The sequence below is a fragment of the Schistocerca americana genome, chromosome 8, assembly GCF_021461395.2.
Source record: "Schistocerca americana isolate TAMUIC-IGC-003095 chromosome 8, iqSchAmer2.1, whole genome shotgun sequence".
Taxonomy (NCBI): Eukaryota; Metazoa; Arthropoda; class Insecta; order Orthoptera; family Acrididae; genus Schistocerca; species Schistocerca americana.
Genome location: NC_060126.1, coordinates 513884469 through 513905310, shown reverse-complemented (window position 1 = coordinate 513905310; position 20842 = coordinate 513884469). Strand labels below are relative to the sequence as shown.

The following is a 20842-nucleotide window of genomic DNA, read 5'->3' as shown; positions in this document are numbered from 1 at the left end:
TCCAATGTGCGTTCACCGCGATGTCGCCAAACACGGATGGGACGATCATGATGCTGTAAACAGAACCTGGACTCATCCGAAAAAATGACGTTTTGCCATTCGTGCACCCAGGTTCGTCGTCGAGTACATCATCACAGGCGCTCCTGTCTGTGATGGAGCGTCAAGGGTAACGGCAGCCATGGTCTCCGAGCTGATAGTCCGTGCTGCTGCAAACGTCGTCGAACTGTTCGTGCAGATGGTTGTTGTCTTGCAAACGTCCCCATCTGTTGACTCAGGGATCGAGACGTGGTTGCACGATCCGTTACAGCCATGCGGATAAGATGCCTCTCATCTCGACTGCTAGTGATACGAGGCCGTTGAGATCCAGCACGGTGTTCTGTATTACCCTCCTGAACCCACCGATTGCATATTCTGCTAACAGTCATTGGATCTCGACCAACGCGAGCAGCAATGTCGCGATACTATAAACCGCAATCGCGATAGGCTACAATCCGACCTTTATCAAAGTCGGAAACGTGATGGTACGCATTTCTCCTCCTTACTCGAGGCATCACAACGTTTCACCAGGCAACGCCGGTCAACTGCTGTTTGTGTATGAAAAATCGGTTGGGGCTGTCGCCACCGGCGCCAACCTTGTGTGTATGCTCTGAAAAGCAAATCATTTGCATATCACAGCATCTTCTTCCTGCCGGTTAAATTTCGCGTCTGTAGCACGTCATCTTCGTTGTGTAGCAATTTTAATGGCCAGTAGTATATATGTTGTTTCACCTGTAGATGCTCTAGAGTACGTATTGCTACCGTATGCGCAGTATTTATTGTGAGAAATAAGTATTATTATTGTTGTATCGTACTTTTGATGCAGCCACAGAAGCAGATTTTACACGTCGCCACCCTCAACTGCCGCCACTGTGCGCTAAGGGAAACACTGCGAGAGGAGAACGAGGAGAACACTGAAACACTGATAACGGTTAGTGGCGAGAACACGCACATTTATTGAGGCATACTCAACTTTGTACTAATGGGCTCGAGCAGCAGGACCTGAAGTTCAACTACTGTTCCAGAAGCTAACAGTTCCCACTAGAGTGTTCAGTGAGTCCGGGCTGGTGGGGACACGCTAGAAGCAGACGGTCTTGACCGTAGTCGAACTGGCTTGGAACTTCGCGCTCTGCTACAGCGCCAGCTCGTATCACTTCTCGCTGGGCTGTATGCCGCCTCTGGAGTGCGTCGTCGACCTACCGACGGCTGTGGTGCGTGCTGCGCTGTGCTGGCGACACTACAGCTTTCGTGTTTTCTCCTGTGGGCTCAGTGGTTTCCACTCCCAGGTCCGCAAGTCCTCTTACCACATTCCAGCCATTAAATCTCTCCTGAAGGTGGAGATGTTATTCAGTTCTCTAACAATCTGCGAGCACTTATTTCTGAGTCGGGCTCCTGCTATTGACCAATTCGAGAACTGAATTATGTCTAACATTCTGCGTGGTGTCCGTTTGTCTGTGGTGTCTGTTGTGTCTCCCTACCACTTTCGCGCAGCGACGCTCTCACCGTGTTTTTTAGGGAATTGACTAGTTTGAACCTGGGACCCGTTGCTGGTAACGCCAGACCACACATGACATGTAGAGTTCAGAAGAGTTCAGTGACACTAGCGATGATATAATCAAATACTTAATGATTTCAGCGCCAGCTCCACCCCACTTCCTGTAAAAGAATCTTAATACTAACTAAATTTAGTGGAAGGGGTTCAAGGCTTTCCTATTTTTAGTTAGCTGGTAAAATAACGTCGAAAAAGCAGTTAAGTTTACCATTGGAAATTTTATTCTACTCACAAAACATTGTTTATAAATTGCACTATTGATAAAGGGAAATATTTTAATTCAGGATGATAAAAACCAACTTCGTTCAACAAAAATGTGAACGAATATTCCCTGAATGGGTTTCCAAGTTCTACAATGGATTGAAGGATGACCTATGCCATATCACATCTATAATCTAGGTTTAAGTTAAGTTTTATAAAAGAGAAAACTATCAAAATGGTCTACCGTTATCTTTAATTACTTATCTAATTTGTCGTAAATTACAGTGGCTGATGTGGCTTCTCAGTAATTATATAACAGAAAAACCATCGCGTTTCAGATTTTTACTTCAAGTAGCAAATGTGAACACCGTGAGATTTCATTGACGATCGACACTAGTATTACGTAAAAAGGGGATGTAACAGATGAGACTTCTGCAGTTCTGAGTGAAGCTTTATGCGCTGTTATGCGGCATCACGTGCGTTCATTACCTTGTCGTTGGTTAGGCAGCGTCAGGGGGCGGCGAGCGGCGCAGCTCCACACCTCACTGTCTCGGTAGCAACTCTCCCCTAACTTCTCCTTACTACAATTTACCGAAGTTGGTTTAAAAAAGCTATCTGGTTGTGTTTTCAACTGACCAATCAGGGTCTCAATGTTAACCTTAAGCTTCGCCTACAAAACTTCTGTCTATCTAATGAGAAACGTTATGCTTTTCATGGTGGGGCAATGTTATTAACGTTTGCAACGTAACAGAGACGCGAAAAAGTCTCGCGCTAAAACTTGCAGCTGGTGTGGCTCTTTTAGTGTTATCGTAAGATCTATACTGTTCTTCTGGAGGGCTCTATCTTTTAACATGGGCTGGGGGGTGGTCCTGGCGGTCAGCCGGCGATGTGGGTGTCCGTTCCTTATCGTAGGGCCTTCTAGCTTAACACGGTTCTGTTCTCGACTTCTGTTCTCGTTTCTTCCCTCGGAACTGCGTCTGTTTCACGGTGGGAAGGTATGACATTCATTTACGCGTTCTTGTGTTAGTCTGTGGTACTCCATTTGCTCACTCGTTGATCGTATTACTTTGGTTACTTTAATGTCAGGATTTATTCGGAACTATGTGACATACTGTCGGAGTTGCTATCATGTCAGGGTTTTCATGGACGGTGTTGGATTTGCCTGACACCTTACAGATGGACTGGGACAAAAAGGACTTTGCTTTTGTTGGAATGGGTGTTTCTGCCATGTTGTTCAAACAAGAGCGTTAAGATCGGGGGGACAGTGTTGACGAGACAGAGAAGAGAGACAGGGTATGGAAATATGTGCTCTTATCTGCACCAGCCGGGACAGTGGTGCATATGCTGGTGAAATGTGATCAAAGAGTCGGACATCAGATGTAACGATCACAGGCATTCTAACCAGTTCCAGGTGCCGTGAGCTTTCCTGAGAAAGGCCTTTCCAGGATAACATCGCTGTTATCAATAACTGGAAGTTTGAGCCGCGTGGAGTGGCCGCGCGGTTTGAGGCGCCAAGTCACGGATTGCGCTGCCCCTCCCGCCGGGGGGTTCGAGTCCTCCCTCAGGCATGGCTGTGTGTGTGTGTGTGTGTGTGTGTGCGTTGTCCTTAGCGTAAGTTAGTTTAAGGTAGTTTAAGTAGAGTGTAAGTCTAGGGACCGATGACCTCAGCAGTATGGTCCCTTAGGAATTCACACACGTTTGAACATTGTGTTTGTACAAGATTCTCTTTCACGTCAAAAGCGAAGAGCTTCTCACATTTTTGCATGGCATGGGGAGATGCCGGTGCCTTCTTGGACATTGCAATTACATGCTCAGTCCAATTTAGATTTTCCTCCATCATTACTCCTAGACTCATTATTGAAGGAGAGCTGCTGATTTTTCTCCCATTAAGGCTAAAAATTTCTTAAGGATTGCTGATAATATCGGCTAATGAGCCTAGATTTATGAGCCAGTTCCGTTTGGGTTTAGGATGGGTTGAGCTTTAACCCTGTATCCTACGCCCATTTTGATACTTCACATAGGTCGGTATTGAGATTCTCGACAGGTGTCTTCTGGTTGAGGACCCAATACCAAGCCGTGGGAGACGCGTAATGTCACTGGCCTTCACTGTGACTTTATGGTGCTGGACGTAACGCGTTGCTGGAGAGAGATCAGGCGCTAGCGAAACCACTGCCGATAATACAAGTATAGCTATCACACCCGACAGACAAGTATTAACTGGTGAAATTGTAAACGATGTTTTTCAGAAAAGTGGTTCTCTGCAAATGGGCTCTCATTAAACTTTGACAAAACACAGTATATACAGTTCCACACAGTAAATGGAATGACCCGATTAATAAATATAGAATTCGATCAGAAATCGGTAGCTAAGGTAGAATATTAAAAATTTCTAGGTGTATGCATTGATGAGGGGTTGAACTGGAAAAAAACACACTGAGGATCTGCTGAAACGTTTGAGTTCAGCTACTTATGCTATTAGGGTCATTGCAAGTTTTGGCGATATACATCTGAGTAAATTAGCTTACCACGCCTATTTTCATTCTCTGCTTTCGTATGGCATCATATTCTGGGGTAACTCATCATTGAGTAAAAGAGTGTTCATTGCACAAAAGCGTGTAATCAGAATAATTGCTGGAGCTGATCCAAGATCATCCCGCAGACACTTATTTAAAGAGCTAGAAATCTTCACTGTAGCCTCACAATATATATATTCACTTACGAAATTTGTTATTAACAATCCGAACAAATTCAAAAGTGATAGCAGTGTACATCGCTACAACACTAGGAGATAGGATGATCTTCACTACTCAAGGTTAAATCTAACTTTGGCTCAGAAAGGGGTAAATTATGCTGCCACAAAAGTCTTTGGTCACTTACCTAATAGCATCAAACGTCTGAAAGATAGCCATATAGCATTTAAAAGGAAATTAAAAGAATTTCTTAATGTCAACTCCTTCTACTCATTAGATGAATTTTTGGATATAGTACGTGGGTGATTTCCCAACCTCCACAAAAAAAATAAAATATTATTGGGTGTCATGTAATATTTTGTCTAATGTAATATCTTGTATAGACACCTTTTATTAACTTGACACGTTCCACATCATTACGAAGTGTCGTATTCATGATCTATGGAACAAGTACTAGTCTAATATAATCTAATCTAATCTTGGCTAGAAATTTAGGCTGCTACGTTTGACAAGCAAAATGTCGAAGTCGTCATTGTCAAGGCCTTCCTGAAGTCTAAGAAGTCATCTCTTGTTCGTCCATGGCATGCTTCAGGTTATCTGTTACCTTTATTAAGGCAGAAATTCTGCTGCGATGTTTATGGAAACCCGGTTCGTATTCGTCTAATAGGCTGTTTGTAGTAGCTAGCTTTTTGTGTGGTCGTGGACTGTATATCCCAAAGCCTTGGACAGTGCAGGAAGAATGCAAGTAGCTACGTAATCCTTTGTAGGTAGTGGCGTAACTAGTTTGTGATTCGAGGCCTCAGGGAAAACACTTGTGGTTAGGAAATGTTTGAAGATATACTGGACAGTAGTGGGTCAATAATACGCTTCATCATTTGGACTGTGTGGTGCCATCGTGTCCGATGCCGATCCGATACTCATTAGGGCTTTTTGATGGTATTACAAGTAACACGCTTAAGACAGAATTTTTCGTGGCTACGGTCGTTTAGCCCCAGGGAGTGATCTATGTGTCTCTGTTTCGTTTGTGGTTATATTGTGGTTGTAGGTAATGGGGAGAACCATTTCCGTTTTTCAACTGTGACTGTTGGATCAGCCGCAGCTTTTACTTTGCCTGTTCCAAGTCCACGTAGGTTTTTACCAGAAGACAGCTCGTCTGCTTCTGTTGTTGGTTAATGTGTGGGCACGCCTGAAATTCGCATTTCTGGCAGCTCGAATGACGCTGTTCCGCTTTGCTTGTAAGTCGCATGAGTTTCAGGAATGGGGCGCAGTTTGTATGTCAGATATGCAGCGTCTCTGAGATTCAGGAGCTGTTTCAGGTTAGCCAAGGTGCAGCTTTCTTTCTTACTTTTCCCGTATTTAGGGGAGCTTATTTCACATATAGTTGAGCAAGTTTGTTGGTAAGTCCACGAAGCCTTTCATTGACGGCCGGGAAGCGAATAGAAGACGTCCCACAAACTATTTCCTGCACCTCAGTTTCAAGTTCAGATAAATTAATGTGTTTCAAGTCTCGTTATATAGTCAGTCGCGGTTTCTTTCTGAGACATTCTAGCTAGTACGTCACGAAAATTATCATGGGCGGACATGTCAAGTGGAGAAATTTGAGTCGCACTCTCATACATATATTTGCAGCAAAACCCGCAGAGTAATTTCTACCCTGGGGGTTTTGCTGCAAATGTATCTATGAGAGTCTGACTACTGTTCGTACAATGGGTAGTAGTAAACTGAAGTAGAGGCATGTTATTAAAAGAAAGCGCCCACTTCCACACTGGAAGAATTATTGTATAGAAAATTTATGTTAGTGTCACCAGCTATAACTGTACGCTCGTATGTCGATTCGAGACTTGAAAGAGGAGCTTCGAAGCAGGGAAATCGATCTACTGTGGGAGATTTGTAGAGGACGTGTATCGAGCACTTTCTGTTGCGGGATTTGATGTGTACGAACATGCATTCCACTAGTTTGTCTTCATTATTGAGGCATGTGTATAGCACAAATGGTTCAAATGGCTCTGAGCACTATGGGACTTAACATCTGAGGTCATCAGTCCCCTCGACGTAGAACTACTTAAGCCTAACTAACCTAAGGACATCACACACATCCATGCCCGAGGCAGGATTTGAACCTGCGACTGTAGCGGCCACGCGGTTCCAGACTGAGGTGCCTAGAACTGCTCGACCACAGCGGCCGGCTGTATAGCACAGTAGGCGACAAATCGGAGTGCGTGTACGTCCCTACTCTACCCCCTCGTCTGTTATATCTGTTGCGTCCTAGAAAGATGTAGATTTAGGTGAGAATACTTGGTTTGAGCCAGGCTTCCAACGGAAGTTTTACATGGATGTCTGTATCTTGAAATATATGATGGGAGCGGGCGGCCGGGGGCAGGTGGGGGGAGGGGGGGGGCAACAGTCTACGATTTCCTTCATTTCGCAGATGATCGTGTTATTTTGTCCAACCCGTGTGTTATATTCAGTACGTCACAGGAAATAGAATAGCCTCAGTCAGCTTCGTATTGTTAGCGGATATATAGCGCGTCCTATTGACATGTGCAACAGCAAAGACTACAAAATACACACATGGAATAAATAATTCGGCTGCGTAACTGAAATCAGTGATGACGCATAATGTAACACAATTTTCTCTGAAGGCTTGAATGATTGAATTTGACGCCCCTGAAGCTAATTTGTTCGGCTAATCTGACCACAGTGGTATGTAAGTCGTGTGTGCTAATAGTAAACTGCAGGAGCGTCTATAGAAAGGTCCCAGAACTGCTCTCATTAATAAACGGTCACAACGCCCACATAGTACTAGGGACAGAAAGTTGGCTGAAACCAGATGTAAACAGTAATGAAATTCTAAACTCAGATTGGAATGTATACCGCAGAGACAGGCTGGACAGTGAAGGGGGAGGCGTGTTTATAGCGATAAAAAGTACAATAGTATCGAAGGAAATTGACGGAGATCCGAAAAGTGAATTAATTTGGTTGAAGCAGGCTCAAACATGGTAATTGGATGTCTCTATAGGCTCCCAGGCTCAGCAGCTGTTGTGGCAGAGCACCTGAAGGAAAATTTGGAAAATATTTCGAGTAGATTTTCCGACTATGTTATAGTTCTGGGTGGAGATTTTAATTTGCCGGATATACACTGGGAGACTCAAACGTTTATAACGGGTGGCAGGGACAAAGAATCCAGTGAAATTTTGAAATTTTTTTAAGTGCATTATCTGAAAACTACCTTGAGCAGTTAAACAGAGAACCGACTCGTGGCGATAACATGTTGGACCTTATGGTGACAAACAGACCCGAACTGTTTGAAACAGTTAACGCAGAACAGGGAATCAGCGATCATAAAGCGGTTACTGCATCGATGATTTCAGCCGTAAATAGAAATATTAAAAAAGGTAGGAAGATTTTTCTGTTTAGCAAAAGTGTCAAAAAGCAGTTTTCAGAGTACTTGAGGGCTCAACACAAAAGTTTTGTCTCAAGTACAGATAGTGTTGAGGATCACTGGACAAAGTTCAAATTAGAGCCCACACAGAGGCATAAAGACAATCTTTCTTTCCACGAACAATACGAGACTGAAATGGCAGGGAGAACCGATAGAGGTACTCAAGGTACCCTCCGCCGCACACCGTCAGGTGGCTTGCGGAGTATGGATTTAGATGTAGATGTAGATGTAGAAGTCATCGAGTTGAGCTGGCAGAGATTGAACATTTGCGTGTGCAATGTGGAGCTGGGTACACTCGGCTGGATGCCCCTGACAGACACCAGTGACTCCTGGTCAGCGCTGGCAGAGGAACAGAGCATAACGAAGCACGCTGGGGTAGGGGTGCTGGCAGCACGTACCTCCAGGGGGAGGGAGGGGGAGGCCGTCGTTAAACAGCCGACTGGCCGCAGTCATTCCCTTACAAGGTATTAACCTACTAAAGGCGTCAAACACCACAATTGTGAAATGATTAACATTTCTTCTACAGGCCAGGGGTCCTAAACAATCAATAGGTGGCCCTTTTATCGGCTGGTACTCGCTGGTAGACTGCAACGGATCCCGCTTAATTTCCGCGTTTTGCTGAGGTTTCTACCCTTCCTCTCATTGCGCTGCCGGCCTCTGAACAACAGTGTCCATACCTTTCCACGAAAGCTCTCCCCTAATTGTGAATCTCGCCTTGTGGAAGCCAAGGTGACCCCCAGACAACGAACAGTGAAAATATTTGAGAACAGCTGACACCAGGCTCTCCAGCAGACAAACCTTTATTTGGGTGCGTATCTTCCTCTCTGCAACCGTATGAAAGGCAGTTTATTTTTTGCATACACGTTTCGCTTATTTTATTTATGAAGTATCTTCAGTGGCTTGTAATTCGTGTTTCTTTTTATACGTATAATGAAAGATTTATGTAGTAGTTACAATATGTAAACGTAGGCTTCCGCGGACGTTGTCACAGTCAATAAAATTCTTCTGGGTTTGAGGCCGCATTGTCAACTATAAAATTCCGACCGGCAATACACCCTGAGGACGGCGCCTTGCAACAGTCGCCGAAACGTCGGAATTTTATAGTTGACAATGCTCCCTCAAACCCAGACGAATTTTGTTGACTAGTTACAATATATTACTATGTTATTTTTCTAATGTTTTTTTCATAATAGAACAACTTTCGTAGCATAAATTGCGTGAGGTTGAAGTATCGTTTGGTGTTACTTAACGATTTCCGCTGTTGTCAGTCCATGTGTGTGTTCCAGGAGACGTGTTCATTCGGTCCCCATACTCCAGCTGGTTGATATCCGGTATTTCTTCATCCACATTTAATACAACATATGGCAAAAAATAATGCATTTCATTCAGTTGCAAAGAGGGAACATACCTACATGAATTTTGAAGCAAATAACGAACGACGGAAAACGGAAAAAAGTGAAGACAAACCTTTAGTTTACCACCATAATTCGTTTGTAAACAAATCTTCTCTTCCCAGTGAGTGGGTAGTCAATCAGCTTGTCGCCCTGCTCGCTCTTAGTCCAAATTCCACCTAACCTTGAACCTTCCTTTTCCCTCTGATTTACATTGGCAAGCAGAGCTGGTATTTCAACAAGGATCACAGAGACCACGAGAGATTCAGCTGCCTCATCCTGTATGGCTGTATCGAAAGCCTCCTGAAACATCCGGCCCAACGCATTTGCATTTGTCACTTGGTTCTCTCCACCCCACCCCCCCACCCCTCCCAATATCTACCACCTCAAACTGAAACACCCTTATCTGCATAGCCCAGGTGCAACACAGCCTAGTCATTAGTGCCGAGCGGTCTAAGGCGCTGCAGTCATGGACTATGCGGCTGGTCCCGGTGGAGCTTCGAGTCCTCCCTCGGGCATGGGTGTGTGTGTTTGTCCTTAGGATAATTTAGGTTAAGTAGTGTGTAAGCTTAGGGACTGATGACCTTAGCAGTTAAGTCCCATAAGATTTCACACGCATTTGAACATTTTTTAGTCATTAGTCTCCAGGCGGAACTTGCTGTGCCCTGAGTAAAACTTGAATTTTTCCCGTGCAAAGAGGACATCCAGAGCTTCCAACTCGTACACCAAGTATCTGACTCCAACACAACGTAACGCCCAGCCTCCACTCTCCGTCAAGCTCCTGAAGGGCAACTGCCTCAAGGCCTGGATTCGACCTGTTGGTCCGTGACATGAAAGGAGAATTAAAACTAGGATTGCCCAATACGGGAGCATATTCAGTGATCGCTTTAATGCGTTAAAAGCCGCAGACTGTGAGACACCCCAAATGAACCTTTCAGTTTTTCTCTGTAACTGAATGAGAGGGTCTGCCGTCTGAGTAAAATTCAGGTTAAAGCTCCTAAAGAAATTTACCATCCCAATAACCCAGGAAATGCCTTTCTTGTCGTAAGATCTAACAACCTACAGATAGCCTGTGGTAGGTGTGATCACTCTGGACTCCTCGGCTGATATCAAGTGTCCCAAAAAGGAAAATTCCCAGTGGGCCAGGTTAACCTTTGAGGACTTAACCGTAAGTCCAGCCTCTCTCAGACGCCCAACTCTTGCCTGAGATAGTCCAAGTATTCGTCGAGACCCTTACTATGCCCGACCATATCATCCAGATAACTGTACATGAAATTGAACTTCATGTACCCCAGAACCGAGTCTAACACATGAGACAGCACATGCACCTGTTACTGTTGAATTCAGATAGGTTGTAATCTGTACAAAATGCTGTTACTAGTTTGAACTCCTCAGTAAGGAGTGTCTGATAGCTCGCTCAGTTAAAATCCACCAGAGTAAAGATCCAACACAGTAAACATCTCGGCTCCTGCGAATTAGGTAAAACATGTGTAACTTTGACAGTGTTACAGATTTCAAAATCACCTTATTTAACACACGATAGCTCACCACAGGCCTATGCCCCTCCCCAGTCGGTTTCGGGAGCAAAAATATCGGAGCCGCATACGGTTACACCGACGGTCTAACAACAGCATCATTCAGCAACTGGTTCACAATTTTGCGCAGTTTTTCGATGTTAGAGAGTGAAAGTCTGTAGAGCATCTGGCACACTGGACTCTGACAGTTTACTGGATTGATATGCAGCCTAACAACACCTTCATACCTAACCCACTTACCACCAAAACCATTATTGGCGTTGCTAACTTACAAATATTTACTTTAAATCGGGCCTGCCCTATCTCCTATATTGGATACTCAGCCACTGACCAGCAATTTTGGTTGTTGTTGTTGTTGTTGTTGTTGTTGTGGTCTTCAGTCCTGAAACTGGTTTGATCCAGCTCTCCATGCTACTCTATCCTGTGCAAGCTTCTTCATCTCCCAGTACCTACTGCAACCTACATCCTTCTGAATCTGCTTGGTGTATTCATCTCTTGGTCTCCCTCTACGATTTTTACCCTCCACGCTACCCTCCAATACTAAATTGGTGATCCCTTGATGCCTCAGAACATGTCCTACCAACCGATCCCTTCTTCTAGTCAAGTTGTGCCACAAACTTTTCTTCTTAACAGTTGGCAAATCAAGGATCCCCTTGATTGGTGGAACCTACAATACCAGAGTATATCGACCAACGAAGCATTACTTCCAGAATCAAACAGAGTGCACACAGGTTCAGAGCCGAGATCAGCGCCCACGTAGTGTGAACGCAACTCACCCACTGCGTGCAAGCTGTGTGACAGCCTAAGAGTGGAGATGCGTGACCACACGGCCGTGCCCTGTTCAGTGGCGCCAGCTGTTGGGGTGTCCATCGTGTGGCACCCAACAGTATTGTACAAAATGCTCCTGTTTTCCCCAACGAAAACACGCTCCATACGGAACGCCCTGCCCCTTAGTTTGGTCAATCGATCCTACCACACAACTTACTTCCCAAGAGTTAGCTCCCCGACTGCTCACATTTTCATCTCCGTGTCAGATATTCTCAGTCTCCACTACCAACTTATCCAGATCAGCGAAAGACTATCGGAAAACAGTATCCTAAAACGGTTATCCGAACACAAGCCATCAAGAATACTGCCCACATCATCGTTCTCAGAAACCACAACACAGAGGGCCGGAACAGCTACCCGTACACTGTCAACGTATTCACCCAGTGACTCACTACATGCTTGTGGTCTAAATACAGCAGGTCAGTCAACTACTTCCTCCTACGAGTTTCTACATGTTCCGATACAATTTTCTTAAGAAACATCTGCAAGGTTTCCAAAGTTATTCCACTACCAACTATTAATGGCAAAGTAATTGGAAAATAACACTACAGGAAACTTGCAACAGCTCAGGTTGCAATTGTAGTTTAGCCACGGACCACAAAAACTGTACCACCTGTTCGGTGCCTTCCACTGACAGCCGCTGAACACCCTGAACAACAGCAGGGCATGGGTTAGGTAACTTCCAAAATTGTTCACTTTAGTCAAATCTCTGATTCACATCGCTAACGCCCGCCTGTCCTCTGTCGTCCTCGTCCTGCCAACTAAGGAAATACGCTTGCTGTAGAACAGATAATACCTCCTCCTGCCACATTTGAATTTCAGACAGTTTCTGAGACCGCTATTAGTTAAACGGACATCCTATACCCTATGAGCCAGACAGTCTAATACAGCTTGTAGTTGGAAAATTTGCTTACGGCAGGCAAACTCACTTCTAAACGCAGCAACATCTTCCTGCACATCTGCGAGCAGCGCCCTACTCGACGAGCATGCCCAACTTACGTCCCCAGTGGGTGGGGCGGTGGCGTTAACCGGTACGCTCGAGGCAGCCCACGGACTTTGGCACAACTCGGCTACACTCATCCCCTCGACCCGCTGTCTAATTCGTAACTCTTACTGGAGGCACTGTTTCCTCATATTAGTCGCGCCCAGTACACTTCTTACTCCCACAATGTACAGGGTGTCCGAAAAGACTTCCCCTGATTACATAAATTGATAACTCAGGCTAGAAGTAAGATACAAATATGAAACTTGTGTCGAATTGTTTACAACTATCGAAGTTCTTTTTTGTATTAGGTTCGCAGTACGTAAGTAGTGGATGAGGTGCAGTGCCCAAGAAGCCATGTTAACCAATCAGGAGAAGGCACAGTGTGTCCTGTGGTACCATGAGATACGATCACCAACAACAGTGCAGAGACACTTCCAGACAACATTTGGAAGGAATCTACCTGATGTCAAGAGGTTCAAGAACACAGGATCGGTTGCTGAACTTCCGAGGTCTGGTCGACCAAGAACCTCAGCAGACAGGGTGGTTCAAATGGTTCAAATGGCTCTGAGCACTATGGGACTTGACTGCTGTGGTCATCAGTCCCCTAGAACTTAGAACTTCTTAAACCTAACTGACCTAAGGACATCACACACATCCATGCCCGAGGCAGAATTCGAACCTGCGACCGTAGCGGTCACGCGGCTCCAGACTGTAGCGCCTAGAACCGCACGGGCACTCCGGCCGGCTAGACATGGTGGAAGTTGTAAGACAGTCTTTTCTGCGAAGTCCGAAGAAATCGGTGGGCAGGGCCTCACGTGAATTACAGATGCCAAAAAGCTCTCTCCATGACATTTTACTCAAACGTTTATTGTTTCGTGCATACAAAGTGCAAATCATTCAGGCCTTGTTGCCCAATGACAGTACACGTCGATATGACTTTCCGTTTGAAATGCTAACACGTATTGAGGACGATGATAGTTAGCTCAGACGAATTGCCTTTTCCGACGAAGCGACCTTTTTTGACAGTGGAGTAGTGAATCGCCATAATGTGCGCGTTTGGGGTTCACAACCCCCTGGCGAGGTCACGGAGTGCACCAGAGGCAGTCCAAAGGTGAACATTTGATGCGCCCTATTGTACGATCGAATTATCGGGCCATTCTTCTTCGCTGAGGCTACCATCACATCTGCAGAGTATCTGGACATGTTGCAACTGTATGCTGTTCCTCAGCTGCTTCTGTACACCCCGATGTCTTGTTTCAGCAAGACAGTGCACCGCCTCATTGGGGTTTGGACGTCCGTGCTTATCTCGATATGATCTTTCCTGGGCTATGGATTGGTAGTGATGGGCCAACGGTTTGGCCTCCAAGCTCTCCTGACATAACCCCATTAGACTTATTTTTATGCGGTTATGTCAAGGACGAGGTCTACCGAACACGTGTACCAGACCTTGAAACCCTGCGACAACGGATGGCCACAGTCGTTGAGTCGATCCCTCCAGTGATGTTGGCTAATGTGTGGACGGAAACTGAATATCGCCTAGATGTGCCACGTGCTACCAAGGGTGCTCATGTGGAAGTTTACTGATGTGTGAAAAAAATCTTTGATAGTTTGTACACAATTACACACCAGTTTCGTATTTGTATCTTACTTCTAGCCTGATTTATCAATTTATGTAATCAGGGAAAGACTTTTCGGACACCCTGTACAATCTGAAACAGTACAAGCTTGCAATACGATAGATACTCAAGCACTGTGACAATACATCAAATATAGTAAAGTACTTGGTTACTACCAGGGCGTAAATCACGGCCCACTTAGCTGGATAACCACGCTACCTGCTACCACCGAAATGTGAGAAGAGGACATGGGGATCCGAGACTGGAAGCCACTGAGGCCATAGAAGCAAATACTATAACAAATTTTATTATTCACAACAGTTATTCTGTATACGGTAGCAATAAAAAGCCTTGACCATGTAAAGGTGAAACAGCATACATCTCAGAGAAAACAGAGAAAGACAGCACACTTCCTAAAACAGACAGGCACACACACACACACACACACACACACACAGAGAGAGAGAGAGAGAGAGAGAGAGACAGCACACTTTCTGAAACAGACAGGCACGTACACACTTTCTCCATCGCGCCCAAACACCCCACTGTCGGCGACAATCCTCTAGCATGCCTTCACTGTGCACTGAGGTGACAAAAGCCATGGACTACCTCCTAACACCGGATCGGACCGCCTCTTGCCCGGCGTAGTGCATCATCTCGATGTGACATGGACCCAACATGTCATTGGAAGCCTCCGGCAGAAATATGCTGCCTCTATAGCTGCCCATAGCTGCCAAAGTACAGTCAGAGCAAGACTTCGTGCGTTAACTGACCTCTACATCTACATCTACATCCATACTGCGCAAGCCACCTGACGGTGTGTGGCGGAGGGTACCTTGAGTACCTCTATCGGTTCTCCCTTCTATTCCAGTCTCGTATTGTTCGTGGAAAGAAGGATTGTCGGTATGCCTCTGTGTGGGCTCTAATCTCTCTGATTTTATCCTCATGGTCTCTTCACGAGATATACGTAGGAGGGAGAAATATACTGCTTGACTCTTCGGTGAAGGTATGTTCTCGAAACTTCAACAAAAGCCCGCACCGAGCTACTGAGCGTCTCTCTTGCAGAGTCTTCCACTGGAGTTTGTCTATCAACGCCGTAACGCTTTCGCGATTACTAAATGACCCTCTAACGAAGCGCGCCGCTCTCCGTTGGATCTTCTCTATCTCTTCTATCAACCTTATCTGGTACGGATCCCACACTGCTGAGCAGTATTCAAGCAGCGGGCGAACAAGCGTACTGTAACCTAAATCCTTTGTTTTCGGATTGCATTTACTTAGGATTCTTCCAGTGAATCTCAGTCTGGCATCTGCTTTACCGACGATCAACTTTATATGATCATTCCATTTTAAATCACTCCTAATGCGTACTCCCAGATAATTTATGGCATTAACTGCTTCCAGCTGCTGACCTGCTATATTGCAGCTAAATGATAAGGGATCTATCTTTCTATGTATTCGCAGCATATTACACTTGTCTACATTGAGATTCAATTGCCACTCCCTGCGCCATGCGTCAATTCGTTGCAGATCGTCCTGCATTTCAGTACAATTTTCCATTGTTACAACCTCTCGCTATACCACAGCATCATCTGCAAAAAGCCTCAGTGAACTTCCGAGGTCATCCACTAGGTCATTTATGTATATTGTGAATAGCAACGGTCCTACGACACTCCCCTGCGGCACACCTGAAATCACTCTTACTTCGGAAGACTTCTCTCCTTTGAGAATGACATGCTGCGTTATGTTATCTAGGAACTCTTCAATCCAATCACACAATTGGTCTGATAGTCCATTTGCTCTTACTTTGTTCATTAAACGACTGTGGGGAACTGTATCAAACGCCTCGCGGAATTCAAGAAACACGGCATCTACCTGTGAACCCGTGTCTATGGCCCTCTGAGTCTCGTGGACGAATAGCGCGAGCTGGGCTTCATACGACCGTCTTTTTCGAAATCCATGCTGATTCCTATAGAATAGATTTCTAGTCCCCAGAAAAGTCCTTATACTCGAACATAATACGTGTGCCAAAATTCTACAAATGATCGACGTTAGAGATATAAGTCTATAGTTCTGCACATTTGTTCGACGTCCCTTCTTGAAAACGGGGATGACCTGTGCCCTTTTCCAATCCTTCGGAACGCTACGCTCTTCTAGAGACCTACGGTACACCGCTGCAAGAAGGGGGGCAAGTTCCTTCGCGTACTCTGTGTAAAATCGAACTCGCTTACTTCCCGTAAATGTTCGACGGGATTCACGTCGGGTGATGTGGCTGGCCAAGACATTCGCTCAAATTGTCCAGAATGATCTTCAAACCATTCGTGAATAACTGTGGCCCAGTGACTCGACGCATTGCCATGAAAACATTACGCCCACGAATGGCTGCAAATGGTCTCCACGTAGCCGAACGTAGCCATTCCCAGTCAGCGATCTGTTCAGTTGGACCACAGCACCCAGTCCATTCCATGTAAACACAGACCACACCATTGCGGAGACACCACCAGCTTGCACAGTGCCTTCTTGACAACCTGGGTCCATGGCTTTGTGGGGCCTGTGCCACACTCTAACCGTACCATCAGCTCTTACCAACTGAAATTGGCACTAGTCTGACCAGAACACGCTTTTTCCAGTCTTCTACGGTCCAACCGATATGGTGACCAGGCCAGGAGAGGCGCGGCAGGCGATGTCGTGTCGTTAGCCAAGACGCTCGCGTCAGTCCTCTGCTGTCATAGTCCATCAATGCCAAATTTTGTCCTAACGAATACGTCCCACGTTGATTGCTGCGGTTATTTCACGAAGTGTTGCAACTCTGTCACTGCTCACGACACTATGCAAATGCCGCTGCTCTCGGTCATTAAGTGAAGGCTGTGGGCCACTGCGGTGTCCGTGCTGAGAGGTAATGCCTGACATTTGGCATCCTCCTCACACTTTTGACACTGCGGATCTCGGAATACTGCATTGCCTTGACGATCTGAGGAATGGAATATCACATGCATCTAGCTCCCAACTACTATTACGCGTCCAAATTCTGTTAATTGTCGTCGTGCGGCCATAATCACGTTGGACATCTTTTCACATGACCCACCTGAGTACAAACGACAGCTATATATACCGCTATCCCATGAGTTTTGCCATCTGAGTGTAGTTCGTGGTTCAAAGTACAGATCTACGCTTTTAAAACCTAGAGAACACTGGAAACCTACTACTTTCCCAGAGTACTCTCCAAAAATTCACAAAACGTAGTTTTCGAAGACGTGCTGAGTAAATTGCCAGTTCATTATAAATCTTTTTGTGGTGAAGAATCAAGGAAAAGTAATGCGTGCAGAACTAGTAACGTGTGTGTAGAACTTAAAGAGGCTGTGCACTATATTTACATGAGTTGACAAATTCCTATGAACTAGGTTTTCTACTACATTGTAGTGGTAAATTTGAGTAAATTGGAATTTATTTTGTAATGAATATGTACATACCATCATTCCTTTGCCTTATAAAAAAGACAATAATGACGAATTGCCTTGAACTCTCTCCATAGCATTTCCTCTCGATCCGTGCAGTGACCATAACTTTATTACTGCACCAAACAAAAACTCATCTAAACTCCATCTGAAGAGGCCTCAGAAGACCTGACCGTATCGACCGATCGCCGTGTCATCCTCAGCCCGTAGGCGTCACTGGATGCAGACATGGAGAGGCATGTGGTAAACCCACTGCTCTCCTGATCGTTGCCAGTTTTGGACTGAGTGCACCCTGATTCCAACGCTTGGGAGAGCTGCACGGACACCCACCCAACTGCTAGCCAAGCCTGACAGCGCTTAACTTCGTTGGTCTAATGGGAATTAGTGTTACGACTGTGGCAAGGCTGTAGGCATTATGGTACTATAACTGGACTGTAAGTGAATGTCGCGAGGCGTTTGGTTGTTAGCCATCTGTCTCCTGACCAACCGTTCTACAAACTTACAACAAAACTAAACAAATTCGTAGTTACCTACCCCACTCCTTCATCAGTTATAGTCGTACCAACACAATTCATTAAAAGCTGGATACTATCTTTTTACTGGATAATATAAATGAATTTGATTTACTGGCACATTAGTAAATCTTGAAGACCATTGATTTTCAATACAAAACAACTTTTAGTGTGTGCAATCCGTTTAAATTGGATATATTTGTTGAACAATGTCATTTCTTGTCGACTAGGACAGAAAAAATTGAAACCACTTTTCAGAAAATGTTGAGCGTTGGTCGGGACACGTTCCCCCCGCCCCCCCCCCCCCCCCATCGTCCCCTACCCCCTCCATGGCAGTGATGCCCATGTCTCAAATATATCTTTGATGAACTTAGAACCAAGTTTCACCAAACAATAAATGTTATTAGAAAGTGTCCTCGAAAGTGTTTTCTGCTTAGTTGATGGTTACAGAGATCAATGGTTGGTTGGAAGTATAATATCTACATATACATCATCTACTTCGAGACTCTGTGAACCACTGTCAAGTGTACGGCAGAGGGAATGTCCCATTTATTATGGCTTTTCCCGTTCCATTCACATTTGGAACGCGGGGAAAATGTCTGTTTAAAAGCCTCTGTGCGTGCTGTAATTAATCTACTCCTATCCACACGATCCCGTATGGGACCAATATGTAGGTAGTTGTAGTATATTCCTAGAGTCTTCATGAAAATCTGGTTCTTGAAATTTCGTCAGTAGACTATCTCGGGACGGTTTATCTTCGTGAGTCTGCCAGTTCATTTCTTTCATCAGGTCAGTAACTCTCTCCCGTAGGTCGAACAAACCCGTGACCATTCGTGCTGCTCTTCTCTGTGTACATCAAATATCCCCTGCGGTTCCTATTTGTTACGGGTCCCTCACCCTTGAGCAATTTCTGGGCTGGATCACATTGCATTACTCTAGCATTTTACCAATAAAATGAATTAGACTAAACCTTTTTACACCTCATCTAACTGAACGCCGTATTTAAGTGGGCTAGCAAATCCGCTTAAAACCTTAACATGTTAGCACGACACCGAAAAGCGGATTCCGAAATTCGGTTTTCGTCTTGCGGAAGATGTGTCCCATGTAAACGTAGTGAAAGGGGGTAGCTCAGCCACGAGTGGGACATAGACTCTGACAGGGATTGCAACGTGCTCTGAGGCTTTGTTCAATTTTAACGACTTCATCTGTTTTTCAGGACCATTGACGCTAATATGTAATTGTTGTTGTTGTGGTCTGCAGTCTAGAGACTGATTTGATGCAGCTCTCCATGCTACTCTATCCTGTGCAAGCTTCTTCATCTCCCAGTACCTCCTGCAACCTACATCCTCCTGAATCTGTTTAGTGTATTCATCTCCTGGTCTCCCTCTACGATTTTTACCCTCCACACTGCCCTCCAATACTAAATTGGTGATCCCTCGATGCCTCAGAACATGTCCTACCAACCGATCCCTTCTTCTAGTCAAGTTGTGCCACAAACTCCTCTTCTCCCCAATCCTATTCAATACCTCCTCATTAGTTATGTGATCTACCCATCTAATCTTCAGCATTCTTCTGTAGCACCACATTTCAAAAGCTTCTATTCTCTTCTTGTCCAAACTATTTATCGTCCATGTTTCACTTCCATACATGGCTACACTCCATACAAATACTTTCACTAACAACTTCCTGACACTTAAATCTATACTCGACGTTAACAAATTTCTCTTCTTCAGAAACGCTTTCCTTGCCATTGCCAGTCTACATTTCATATCCTCTCTACTTCGACCATCATCAGTTATTTTTCTCCCCAAGTAGCAAAACTCCTTTACTACATTAAGTGTCTCATTTCCTAATCTAATTCTCTCAGCATTACCCGACTTAATTCGACTACATTCCATTAACCTCGTTTTGCTTTTGTTGATGTTCTGATGTTCATCTTATACTCTCCTTTCAACACACTGTCCATTCCGTTCAACTGCTGTTCCAAGTCCTTTGCTGTCTCAGACAGAATTACAATCTCATCGGCGAACCTCAAAGTTTTAATTTCTTCTCCATGGATTTTAATTACTATTCCGAATTTTTCTTTTGTTTCCTTTATTGCTTGCTCAATATACGGACTGAATAACATCGGGATAGGCTACAACCCTGTCTCACTCCCTTCCCAACCACTGCTTCCCTTTGATGCCCCTCGACTCTTATAACTGCCATCTGTTTTCTGTACAAACTATAAATAGCCTTTCGATCCCTATATTTTACCCCTGCCGCCTTCAGAATTTGAAAGAGAGGATTCCAGTCAATGTTGTCAAAAGCTTTCTCTAAGTCTACAAATGCTAGAAACGTAGGTCTGCCACTTCTTTCCATTCGTCTGTAAAGAATTCGTGTTAGTATTTTGCAGCCGTGGCTTATTAAATTGATAGTTCGGTGACTTTCACATCTGTCAACACCTGATTTCTTTGAGATCGGAATTATTATATTCCTCTGAGGGTATTTCGCCTGTCTCATACATCTTCCTCACCAGATGGTAGAGTTTTGTCAGGGCCGTCAGTAGTTCTAATGGAATGTTGTCTACTCCCGGGGCCTTGTTTCGGCTCAGGTCTTTCAG

At 44.9% G+C, this 20842-nt stretch overlaps 1 protein-coding gene across 3 annotated transcripts in view; it reads left to right on the top strand.

The window, feature by feature from the left end:
- The first annotated feature begins 1190 nt into the window (after positions 1–1190).
- LOC124544671 (myotubularin-related protein 3) overlaps positions 1191–20842 on the top strand; it is a 185196-nt gene continuing 165544 nt past the window's right edge. For all 3 annotated transcript variants that reach the window (XM_047123292.1, XM_047123295.1, XM_047123291.1), the window contains exon 1: positions 1191–1247. In XM_047123292.1, coding sequence (XP_046979248.1) covers positions 1206–1247 — 42 coding nt within the window. In that variant the 5' untranslated portion in view covers positions 1191–1205. The remainder of the gene's footprint in view (positions 1248–20842) is intronic.